Source organism: Cyrtonyx montezumae, unplaced genomic scaffold (genome assembly GCF_038088225.1).
Source record: "Cyrtonyx montezumae isolate F1298 unplaced genomic scaffold, pur_monq_1.0 scaffold_5, whole genome shotgun sequence".
In the NCBI taxonomy this organism is placed as follows: Eukaryota; Metazoa; Chordata; class Aves; order Galliformes; family Odontophoridae; genus Cyrtonyx; species Cyrtonyx montezumae.
Window position 1 is genome coordinate 2,316,537 of NW_027072056.1, and position 11,872 is coordinate 2,328,408.

The following is an 11,872-nucleotide window of genomic DNA, read 5'->3' on the forward strand; positions in this document are numbered from 1 at the left end:
AAAACCTTAACAAAGGTGGGGACTTGGGGCCATTTTTCCTTCCTAGTTCAGCTTTAGGAGGCTAAAGTGTTGAGAAAATGGGCAAATTCTGCAGTTCATAGTGTTTCTTTCTGGTTTTGGTCCTATTGGCTTCTCTGTAAGGTGAGCATGTCTTGGTGTTTTTAACAGCAGGCTTTGACTGTTTTAGTCCTGAATTTAGCATTTTTCTTCTGTAGATTTATAGAAATGCTATAAATACTGAACCTGTACACCTGCTTGTGAAGGTTTGTATCTATAGGAGATAGCTGCATCCACTGCTCCCTTCTGCGAATGGGGAACCTGTCTGAGAAGGAAACAGCCTGAAATATGACAATGTAGTCAGCAAGATTGTATTCTGAAGATAGGAATGTTGATATTAAAGCACAGATGGGTAGATAAAGTATTCCTAAGTTAGCAGTGGTATCTTGGGGCTGAATTGGTAATTCAGAGTAATTGATTTACAACGCCTGATCTGGGTAGGCGTGATGGATTTCATCTCATTTCTTGGTACGAGTGCTTCAGGCCAAGTCTGTCCACGTGGAGACCAACTCTTGGAGCTTGTAGTGGCTAAGATGGTTGGTACAAAGAATTCTTCCCCTCCAGCTGCAATGAAAACAGCTGGCTGTTGTAAGGTGGCTGTGCCCATTGCGTGTGGGCCAGCAAAGCCAGCAGTGCTGCCCAGCAGCTCTGCCTGCTGTGATGGTGCAGCCCTGCCCACCTCTGGCCATGGGGTGCGTGGGGCTGCCTGCACTTCTCAGCTCAGTGCCTCCTCCTGTCAGGAGCCCATCTGGGCCCATGGTGTATTTTGAAATAAAAGGGATATAAAAATGCACGATGATGGTTCTATCTTCCTAACTTATCCAAGTATAATTTGGAAATAGAGGAGTTTGGCAAATGCTGATGAACCTCACGAGGTGGGCACTAAGAGCTGCTGCTCTGGTTAAACACCAGTGATGTAAACTTAAGTAGTTCAAGAGTTTATTTTAAGTAATTATGCATTAAATACATGGGAAGTGGCAGAGTCCAGCAAGGCTTTGGTCAGGGGTGACAGAAGGATGGTGGCAGCTTTGTCCTTCCTGGACAGGGAGCTATTCTTCTGACTCAGCTCACCATTCAACCACTGGGAAAGGTTTGTGTCCGTTTTATCTTTTAATTGGCATTGCAACTAGACCTTTTATTTTGCTTTTTTTTTCCCTCCCCAAAAAATAATTACAGAAATATTTGATGCAACGGTGATGTTTGTAGTATGTATTTATGTGTTTTTGTGATAATCACCTCTGTTGCAGTTCAGTATAAAAGTATAATTTAAAACCACTGTTTGAAGATACAGTAGGAAAAACTGCACAAATGAGCTCGCTGCTCTTCAACCCCTCCCTAAAAAAAAATTAGTAAGAAAAAATAGTCTTTCTCAGAAGTAAATCCTGAGTATGAAAAACCCCGTGTTGTCATGGTGGGCACGGGGTAACTTGGTACCTGCCACAGTCCCTCCAGGGTCTGTAACTGCACCACATACATCAGCACCTGGTGCTTTTCAGACAGATATGCATAGTTTCCTCATCGTCTCTTAACACATAGAGAAAACAGGCTTTATTATCTTTTGTTTGTATAGATAAAAAAATGAGTCCTAAGTTTTCTAGAAAATTGTGTGTGATCCTCAGGTAGAGAAGGAAAAGCATCACTGATGTGAATGTCAAAAAGAGGGGCTGAAACCAATCGAAAATCAGCTGTTGCTGTCGTAAGGTTTGTGAAGATACGCTGTTTGAGCAGAGGAATTTGGTTTGCCCCCTTACAAAAGGCTTAGAAGCAAGAACATCACACATGCTAACTCACATGGCTTTTCCTATTGCACACTAACAGGATGGACAGAACCCAGGTCCTCCGCCACTGATACCAGGACTGGGCCAGCAGGGAGGACAAGGTCGTCTCGGCCCTCACAACCAAGGACCTGGCCTTAATAAAGGTAATTAATTGCATTGTCTGTTCTTCTGTCAGTAGTTCTCCATAAAGAGGCTATTCCAGTGCAGAGCCTCTAGATAGAAAAGGCTGCAGCACAACAAAGGGTCTGGATTGATTGAGAGGGAAGCTACCATAGACTTGGGCTGGAATACAGAAGGAAAGCTTTTCCCCCAGGATTACTTAATGTGAAATGTGTGGTGTATGCTTTGTAGAACTGTAGAAACTAGAACATCCTAGAGCATTTTTAGGAAACATTACAGAAATCTGCTATGATTTTTTCCCTCAAGGTGACTCCCGTGGTCCACCAAACCATCACATGGGCCCTCTCTCAGATAGAAGGCACGACCAGAACAGTGGTGGCCCTGATCATGGGCCCGAGAGAGGGTTGTTTCGAGGTGGCCAGGAGTGGGGTGATGGTAGAGACAGCAGGGGCATGCCAGATAGACGAGGACCTCACCCAGATTTCCATGATGACTTTGATCGACCAGATGACTTCCGTGACGACTTCCATCCAGATAAGAGATTTGGCCATCGATTACGGGAATTTGAGGGGAGAGGAGGCCCACCATTGCAAGATGAGAAATGGAGACGAGGTGGACCTGGGCCTCCCTTTCCTCCCGATCACAGGGAATTTGAAGGCGGGGGTTCAAATCGTGGCCCTCCTGGTGCTTGGGAAGGACGGAGACCTTCAGATGATAGATATCCACGGGATCCTGAGGACGCACGGTTCCGAGGAAGACGAGACGAGAGGTAAGAACAAATCGATTCATTCTTCTTGGGTAAAGGGTGAATGGAGGGAATTCTTTCTTCCTGGTTTCCTTGTCATTAAGGAGTCTATCTGTTTCAGATTTATAAACTGGAAACCAATAAGGAAATGAAAACTCTAATATACCTGAGTATAGAGTCCATAAAATCATTCAGTAATAGAAGAAAACTTGAAAAATGGTCATTGTACACAGCAGCTTCCGTGTCTGTAAACAGTAAGTAAAGAGAAGGGAGGAAATTTGTAGAGAAGACCCAGTGACACAGGATGAAGATTTGAGATCGTTTTGATGAAAATTGAGAGGAAACTCGAAGGTTAAAATGACAAACTTTTGAACACTAGAAGTGGAATTTGAGACTCTGTCTCCAGTCACAAACTGCAGGATGACTGTGGAGACTGTAGGATGAGATGTAATATACTTGAGAGGAGCAGGAACAGTGACCCTACTATCAAATATAAGGGGCAGAGCTGCAGCCTGTCGGACTGTCGAGACTATTTTCTCATGTTTTTGGCTTGTAGGAATTTTATTTCTCTTTCTGACTTATTTCTTAATGCCAAGCAAAGAACTCAAAAATAATCCAGTTTATAGCAACGTCCTTGTCATTGCTCACAATTTCCAAATCAATCACGAAGGGATGACGTTGCTTCTAGTTAATAATGTAAATATGGAGGAATTGCTCAAAGTTGGCAAGCCTACCTGTCGCTGAAATTGCTCCAGGTTAATACTAGTTTATCCGAGTTGAATTTGGCCTCCAAGGTCTAAACCTCTCACTGACCACCGACTCCATATGTATAAAAATGTGTACTTGTACAAATATTTTGTGGTTTCCACATAATGTGAATTTTGTGTGTTTTAGTTGCCTTTTAATCATTTTCTTACATTCCTTTTACTTTGCATCTATACAGCTCTTCTTTTAGCTATTTTCTACCTAGCTCTGTAAAGATGTACCTTCCTTTTGTGTGAAGAGTTTGAAAAGAAATGAACAAAAAGAAGGTAACAAAGCCGTTTAAAAAAGAAATAGAGAATCCAAGTGAAATAGTCTGCCTCGCATAACTCTGAGAGACGTAGCAGACAATGTTTTTAGAAGCTCAGTAGAGATTTTCAGATCTTATATTGGAAATATTTAGGGACTGGGGAATATTTTATTATTATCCTGATTTTACAAAGGTTTCAGGAGGGGAGTCCAGGCATCTTTAGGACCTGGGAATCTGACTTCTGAGCTGACGGGAGTCTGTCACAGAGCGAGTGGTTGTGCAGACTGGTTAGCTGGAGAAGAATCACCACAGGGCTCTAACAGGCTTGTTGTGCTTGCACACGTAGTGATTTCCTCTGAGTGAAGGCGAATTGGATGCCATGCAGATGCTGAAGTGAGCCTAAGAATCCCAAGTACTCATTTAGCTGACTTGGTTTGGAATTCAGATCATAATTGGTTTGATCAAACGTGAGAGGGAAGTGTGTGTATGTGTGTTTCTCTCTAATTTCCCGTCCTTTTCATCCCTGTCCTGTTCTCACTCTACCTGTGCATATCAACATGATGCTTCTGCTGCAGAGACCTGCCTCTTCCTGCTGCTAATCTGCACAGTGTGTAGTTCTGTACGTTAAGGTCCTAGGCCTCAAGGAAGAAGATCTGAGAGCAGTCAAAACAGGAACTGAGCCCTATGCGAGGCAGGGTTTTTACGTGTGACTGATAAGTGGAAAAAAGGATATACATAACCCAATCTTAGGAGCCGTGGCCGTATCAGGCATAGGCACGATAGATTTCAAAGCTAAACTTTGTCCGTAAGGGTGCCTGGAAACACACAGAAAGGCCCTGCTCCTGGTAGCCATAGGATCTTGTGTTGTGAATCTTGGTAATTTACAAGCTCAGCAGAATCCCACCAAGTCAGTATTAAAATGGGAGACCCTCTAAGGAATATATCTAGAGGACTGTGCTGTCTCAAGGCTAAACAACATTGCGATGTGGCTATTTGAACCATTTGTACCTGAAACTGTTCAGTTTGTTCTCACGAGTCATCCAGGTTAATGTGAAATGGTTCACTGTCCATATGCAGCACTCCCTCCATCCACTGTTGTACCTGTACAGGCACAGCAGCCTCCTCTCTGTATCGTGTTTGTTTTCTGGGAGGTGGAGACAGACCTATTGTTTTTAATTTAAAAACAAATGTAAAAGTTTAAAAAAAAATATTGTATTGTGTTATGACTACTGTTAAAATATTTAAATTTGTAATTAAAAGGTTAATGTTGTTAAAATTCTAAATAAAAGTATCTAAAGTTTTGCTTGTAATAGGATGCACTGTGTCGTTAATGAGCCGGGGAAGGGGACCTGCACAAAGCCAAGGCCCTCGGAGCACCGCGGTGGCCGCAGTTTGCCCAGTGTGGAACTGGGAGAAGAGGGGGGGTGGGGGGCACAGTGTGCACGGGCAAAGGCAGTGCTGCACGCTACCAGTGCTGACACTGAGGGTGGGCAGGAGCAGCGGGAGCGCACGGTGAGGATCCCGGATCCCGGAGACACGGGACGCCTTCCCTCTGAAGATCTGTGTTAACAGCCCAGTGCGATACTGGAGGAGCTGTACTCAGTTCCGATGAGGTGCAAAAGCCATTCGCATCCCGTTACTGAAGGTGCTGTGGTACTGACTAGGAGTAGATATTCCTGATGTGAGGGGCACTGCCAAACAAAGCTCTTCGTGGTCTGCAGTTGGATAAAGCTGCTCTCGAGGTTGTAGAAGGCCTCTGTGCACGGCCCAGCAATCATCATCCCTGCTGAGCCCAGTGCGGCCTAGAATCATTTCTCAATGCTGTAAACTTAAAAAAAAAAATGAAAAAAAAAAAAATCCTCTACAGAGGGAATGAGTAAGAGAACGTTCTAGCTCCGAAATCCATAGGGACATGATGCTGAAATGTTTCACTATAGCCTTGACTCTCACTGCTTTTATTTTTCCTGCTTCGTTTTTAATCCCTTAAAGCAAGAGCACCGCGGCTAAGGGAAATTCACTTGTCCTTTTCCTTACCTTGCCTTGTATCTATCTCACTGTTTTGATTTTTCCCTTTTGGTTAATGAGTGCAGTGTACTTGACAGTATTTTTTGTATGGAAAGACAACACGACAGAAGGAAATGAGGGAAAACTGTACAAACAGACAATCAAGGCACTCACAGGCAGACAGCGAGCACTTTTCCACCCACAAATCCTATTCTAATAATTGTATGTACTGTAGTGTTGTGTGAAATGGATCAGAAAATAGCTTAATGAGCAACTGTCTCCATGTGAATCTTGTCTAAAACCCACGTGTACCATCTTCTTTCTTGTAGCTTCAGAAGAGGAGGACCCTCGAGACACGAGGGCCGGGGACCCAGGGGGAGAGATGGCTTTCCTGGTCCGGAAGATTTTGGGCCAGATGACGCTTTTGACTCCCCAGATGAAAACTTGAGAGGAAGGGACCATGGTGCTCGGGGCCGAGGTCGCGGTGCAATTAGAGGTGAGGGGAACACTCTTCCACAGTGAAACAGAAGGAGGAAGGTAGCAAGGGCGTTTCTTGGGCAAACAGCAGCAGTTTCACAAATGCAATGTCTCTTCTCACTCCTCTCCCTGCATCTCGTACTGCTCAGGGGGCCGGAAGGGTCTGCTGCCTACTCCCGATGAGATCCCACGCTTTGAAGGTGGGCGGAAACCAGAATCCTGGGACGGAAACAGAGAACCAGGTAAAGGGACTGCTGAGGTTTTCTCCAGATCATAAACTTCTAAAATGTTAACTGCTTTAGAACAAGTAACATCACTGCTTTTCCCTGTGCTCCATGTGCTCGTTGTCAGTCTTTTATCACCGGGGAAGCAAAGCGTAGTTCTATGCGCGTTCACATTTAGAAATAAACTAACTGCCTGGAGTGTAGCTGGCTCTAAATGTCATAGAGTAACAACTGATTGTGCCCCTAACATCTTGATTTTAAGGTGAGATCTTATATGCAGTCCAGAGCAGCACGGTGCTGTCCCCTGCTAATGACTGATGCGTAACTTACAGATGTCTGTGATACCTATCAATGCCAATAGTCATCTCTGTGTGTAATTACATGTAGGTTCAAAACTGAATTGTAGAATGCAAGCGAGCGTAGGTGACACACGAATAACAAAAGATGGGCGTGTGGTCGTCTCTGAAATCCTTGAAAATCCTATGCTGAAAAGAAAGCTTGAGAGATCTGTCATCTCCTTCTTTCTCAGCATCTTTTAGATGCCTTACCTTCAGCTTTCTTGTGGCTTGTTCACATATCTTGGTGGTGGGGGAAGCTTTATATAATTGTAGTTTAAAACCTATGCCAAATTGCATGGAGAGTGTATTTGCATATGATTGCTTTCTGAAAATGAGACATAATGACGTTATTTAACGATCCTACTTTCTTTCCTCACTGTCAGGTCCTCGTCCAGACCACCCTGCCCATGATGGACATTCTCCAGCTAACCGAGAACGTTCTTCTTCGCTCCAGGGCATGGACATGGCCTCGTTGCCACCACGTAAACGTCCCTGGCACGACGGACCAGGGACCTCTGACCCCAGAGAAATGGATGCTCCAGGTGGACCTCCAGAGGAGAGGGGGAAAGGTAAATAAGTCCCTCGTGTAACAGGGGTGCATCTTTCACTAGAAGTCTTACCCAGCTTCCCTTTAAAAATCATTGAAACTTTTGCCATCCACAGACAGAGCTCTAAAACTTAATTAAAAAAAAATAAAAAGCTCTTCTCTTCTTAAGGCCATCATTCACTACTTTCAGTGAAGGCGTGCGATTTAGTTGGTCTCCGTTATTTCTGAATGCTGCCTCTGCCTGCATCAGACTCATTTCCATCCTGAGCTGGCTCTCCTCTGTGCCCGAGCTCTCACCCGTTCGTGTGTTGTCTCTGGAATGCATTCACTGCCCTTCTAACCATGCCCATACCCATTTCAGTTTTAATTAACTGTTTTGTGACTGGGGTGACTAAGAATTGCACGCACCACAGGAGATGTGGATTCACCGTTACTTTATGCAGTGCTCTTGGCTTTGTTGTGCTCTGCAATAAAAATCCACAAAAAAACTGCAGATAGCCACAAAGGATCAGACTGTGTATGGCTGGCACTTTTGAGGGTCCTGACTCAAGTAAGTCCTCGCTGGCTCCATTAGACTTAATCTCCTTTAATCCCCACAGGAATGCCTGATTACTGTCGGTCTGGGCTGTCACAGAGATACTGAACCTGTGTAATAAAACACAGAGGGAGGAGGCATGAAATTACAGGCCTCCACAACGTTCACTTTGTGAATGAGAGAACCAGCTGAAAAGACGTGGCGTGTGTGAGAAGACCTCAACATCAGTAACGTTGTGCTTCATTTTTAGGACGTGGAAATTCAGGAGCTTCCCAGAGAGCGCCAAAATCGGCACGGTCTAATTCTTTAGATGGAGACCATCACGATGGGTTCCACAGGGATGAAGCTTTCAGCGGAGGCCCCTCAGGAGGCAGTAACTCTTCCAGGGGAGGAAGGAGTGGAAGTAATTGGGGAAGAGGAAATAACATGAGTTCCAGTCAGTCACGAAGAGGAGCATCCAGGGGTGGAGGAAGAGGCCGATAGAAGAGGCTCTGACTGGGTCACACCCAGTCCCCGATGGACAATATTTAAATGGACTGCTACTCTGTACTCAGAGAGAAAGTAACCCTGCAAGAACACAAACCTGGATTCTTAACTGGGATAACTGAATGTGCATTAGTTCCTAACAAGGGTCTTCTCCTAGATCAGTCAACTGCTACTAGCTGCGATACTGTAGCTAGCTTTCAGTTTTGTCTTCTCTGCCCCCATTTTCCTCACCTTCTTTTACCTACTTTGTTTTGTGAAGAGCTGGAATTTTTTTTAGTGTTGAGACATGGAGCACCTCCACAGATTTCAGTTCAATTCCAAACAGAAACTTGTTTCTATATGTACAGTTTGTCAGAGGAGTTATGTTGTTTTTTGTATGAATACAGAATGTAATTTGCGCAAAAACTAACCCAAAAAAGCGTGTGTAGTTCTTTACTCACCTGTTCCTATAAAGTGCTGTTTCTTAACAAACTCGTGTACCAGATGGAGCAACAAACCACCTCCTGAAATCTCATCTGTTCGCAGCACTAAGTTCCTCAGTCTTGGTCTATCTCGCATAGAGAGCTCCTTCTCCTGTAGTCACAGCTGTCTATAAATAACCAGAAGTGCTGACTTTAAGATTGCAGAGCTCAGGAAGCCACTGCTGCTTGCTAGTCCTGAAAGAGAAAAACGAGAAACGCCGTTCAGAAAAAGCTGTCATACACATAGTGTGAATATCACCGGGGCTGCCAGCAAACTAACTGCAGGATGAGTACTGCTGTCCCGAGCTTCGCCTGTTCACAACAGCATCCGCTGACAGAAACGAAGCAGGAAAGGGAAAGACATTTAGCAGTTAGATTCGTAAGGGAGCAAATGTTTTACAGTGGCTGTAGGATACTCTGTGTAAAGGTGTGGGTGTCCAACCCCCTGCCAAAGCAGCTCCCAGCCCAGGTTGCACAGGTAGGCGTCCAGGTGGGTCTTGAGCAGCCCCAGAGAAGGAGATCCACCACCTCTGTGTGCAGCTCCAGTGCTCCGTCACTGCACTGTGAAGAACTTCCCATGCACATTTGTGCAGAACCTCCTGTGCTTCAGTTTGTGGCCATCTCCCCTCATCCTACTGGTTTGGGTAGGAACGGGGCTTTAAGACCCATGGGCTGGCTGCCCCACCAGCTCAGGCTGCCCAAGTCCCCATTGATGGTCCTGAACACCTCCAGGGATGGGGCAGCCACTCTGGGCAGCAGTGCTTTACTGCCCTCCTAACATCTAATCTGATTCCCTTCTCTTTTAGCTTAAAGCTGTTAGAATAGTCAGTCGTATGGCAGTGCAGTCCTGTAGCTGGCAAAACTACCAGACAGCGTAGCGATGCACAGCAGCTACCTTACCCGACTTCTAATACAGCCGCAGCTGGCATAACCCATCCCGATCTACCTTATTCAAAGAGGTGCTTCACTGCTGCTCTCTTGGTCACAAGTAACTGCTCTCAAGCTTTTAATGTCTAGCACGAAATTGCATTCAAAAACTACAGCAATTCAGGGTGCTCATTAGCCTACAGCATCCTCAACTTACAGTGGCTGTGGCTGGGAAGGGCACCTCGTGGGTGCAGGGTTTCCTTTGAGGAACACGAAGGAATCCCTTCTGCTCAGCCTGCAGAAGGGCTGCGGCCACGCCGGGCACACCTGGGGGAGTCCAGATCTTTTTACATTAAGGAACACCAATGATTTCATTATTAACAAAGGGAAAGAGTCGAGTTGGGATTTTAATATTTTACAGGACTGAAAGTGACTTCTTTTTAATGTTTCGAATATCAGACCTAGAGGATGAGCTCTTGGCCCTTAATAAGCTTCAGCCCTCTAGCAAACATACTGGAGTGTGGGGAACCTGCTGTCCTGCACCTGCACAAAAGGGAAAACGCTTTTTTTTCCCCTGGTGCTTGGTTCTCCCCTTAGACCACCACTGCACGTGGTGTGAAGTAACGTTCACGAGCTTTTCAAGCTAAGATTCGAAACGTTCCACCGCTGCGGATCACGAGAGACACGAGGAAAGGGGTACTCTGCCACACTGCGGACAGAGTCCCGACGGCCACGGACAGCAGAGGGCCCGGGGGGGTCCCCACGGGTGGATCCACGGCCCCACTGCCGACCGCGGGCGCGGCTCTGCCCTCCGCAGCCACAGCTGTTTTCAGCAGCGCCGCACTGTGCAGTGCCGCCTGTCACTGACTACGGACCGCAAGTTATCCAAGGACGGAGCTACGTAACGTTACCCCGGGCAGCTAAAGGGGGGAAAAAAAGAACAAAAAGGGAAAAAAACAAAAAAAAAAGCGACCAGCGTTTGGAGGTCTGCGCTGACATTCGGTACACGGTTTTATTATTAAAGCCGCCTTACGTACACGTAAGCACCCCCGCTGGACAATTTCCGTCGCGTCCCTAAGCGGCGATGGAGAGGCGAGGAAGGTTCACTTACTGGCTGCCAGCTACGGGCGGCTGTCTCCGTGCGGCGTGGGGCTCGCTCCGGCTCCCGGGCGGCACCGGGCGGCACTTCCCCGCCCCGCACGGCCGACGTCTCCGCTCCGGCGCCGGGGCGGTCCTCCGCCGGCGGCCGCGCTCCCGCTCCCGGCCGCACCCCACGCGGGACGCGACGCGTTCCTCGGCCCGGAGTCGTCGCCGCTCCGTACATCACACGGGCAGCGCGGCCCCGCGGCGCAGCGCGGCCCCCAGGAGCCCTCCGAGGCGCCGGACGCCGCCGATCCCTCCGGGCACCGCTCCCAGCAGCGCCGTAGCGGCGGTCCCCAACTGCGCGGCGGCGCCCAGCGCGGTCAGCGCGGTGCTGCGGAGCCCCAGCGCGGCGTACAGCGTTCCGCACAGCGCGGCCGCGTACAGCAGCGAGCCGCGGCTCGGCTCCCGCAGCAGGCGGGACGGGCCCCGCAGCAGCGCGGCGGCGAGCAGCGCGCACAGCGAGCCCAGCGACCACAGCAGCGCGAACTTGCGGGCGCGGAGCAGCAGCAGCGGCGCGTACAGCGCGGCCAGCGCGAAGCACAGCGCGGCCAGCAGCACGCACAGCGCGGCGCCCGCCACGCGCTGCCACAGCGACAGCCCCGGCAGCCACGGGTCCGCCTCGGCCGCCCACGGCCAGCGCCAGCCCGGCCCCGGCACGGCGCTCGGCTCCTGCTGCGGGGCGGGGGCGGCGGGGGCGGCGGGGGCCTTGGACTGCGCGAGGTACTCGTGCAGCTGCCGGCCCAGGTCCGCCATGCCGGGCCCGCACGGTGAGGCCGCGCCGCCGCGAGCTGCTTCCGGGGCGGCGGCCGTGGCCCGGGCACGGCGCATGCGCGGTGCGCCGATGGGCCGTGCCGCTGCCGCTCGTGGTTATACATCGGGGCGGTGGGCGCCGTTAGAGCTGCGCGTTTGCACCAGCGGGGAGCGAGAGCCGGCGTTTGCTGCGCTCCGTGTCGCTGCCGACCCCGGCGCGAGTGACCGCGTGGAGCGCTCCTCCACCGTTCGGTTCCCGGCGGCGCTCCGTCCGTGACCGTCACCGCGTTCCCACGCGGACCAATTCAACCCCGGCCCTTCACCAGCG

The 11,872-nt window shown here is 48.9% G+C and overlaps 3 protein-coding genes across 3 annotated transcripts in view; 1 reads left to right on the forward strand and 2 right to left on the reverse strand.

The window, feature by feature from the left end:
* The window catches only part of WDR33 (WD repeat domain 33), a 59,138-nt gene extending 50,368 nt beyond the window's left edge, over positions 1 to 8,770 (forward strand). The window contains exons 18-23 of the mRNA XM_065748216.1: positions 1,876 to 1,978; positions 2,262 to 2,724; positions 6,046 to 6,212; positions 6,343 to 6,435; positions 7,139 to 7,324; positions 8,088 to 8,770. Of these exons, the coding sequence (XP_065604288.1) occupies positions 1,876 to 1,978; positions 2,262 to 2,724; positions 6,046 to 6,212; positions 6,343 to 6,435; positions 7,139 to 7,324; positions 8,088 to 8,320 (1,245 nt within the window). The 3' untranslated portion in view covers positions 8,321 to 8,770. The remainder of the gene's footprint in view (positions 1 to 1,875; positions 1,979 to 2,261; positions 2,725 to 6,045; positions 6,213 to 6,342; positions 6,436 to 7,138; positions 7,325 to 8,087) is intronic.
* Positions 1 to 11,872, reverse strand: part of GPR17 (G protein-coupled receptor 17) — a 179,317-nt gene that overhangs the window by 156,585 nt on the left and 10,860 nt on the right. The window lies entirely within an intron of this gene.
* On the reverse strand, positions 10,975 to 11,547 carry SFT2D3 (SFT2 domain containing 3). The gene has a single exon (XM_065748523.1). The coding sequence runs from the start codon at positions 11,545 to 11,547 to the stop codon at positions 10,975 to 10,977; it is 573 nt and encodes a 190-aa protein (XP_065604595.1).

What these genes read in the sequence shown, in the direction of transcription:
- SFT2D3 (XM_065748523.1), bottom strand. Translation starts at nt 11,547, where the DNA reads ATGGCGGACCTGGGCCGGCAGCTGCACGAGTACCTCGCGCAGTCCAAG.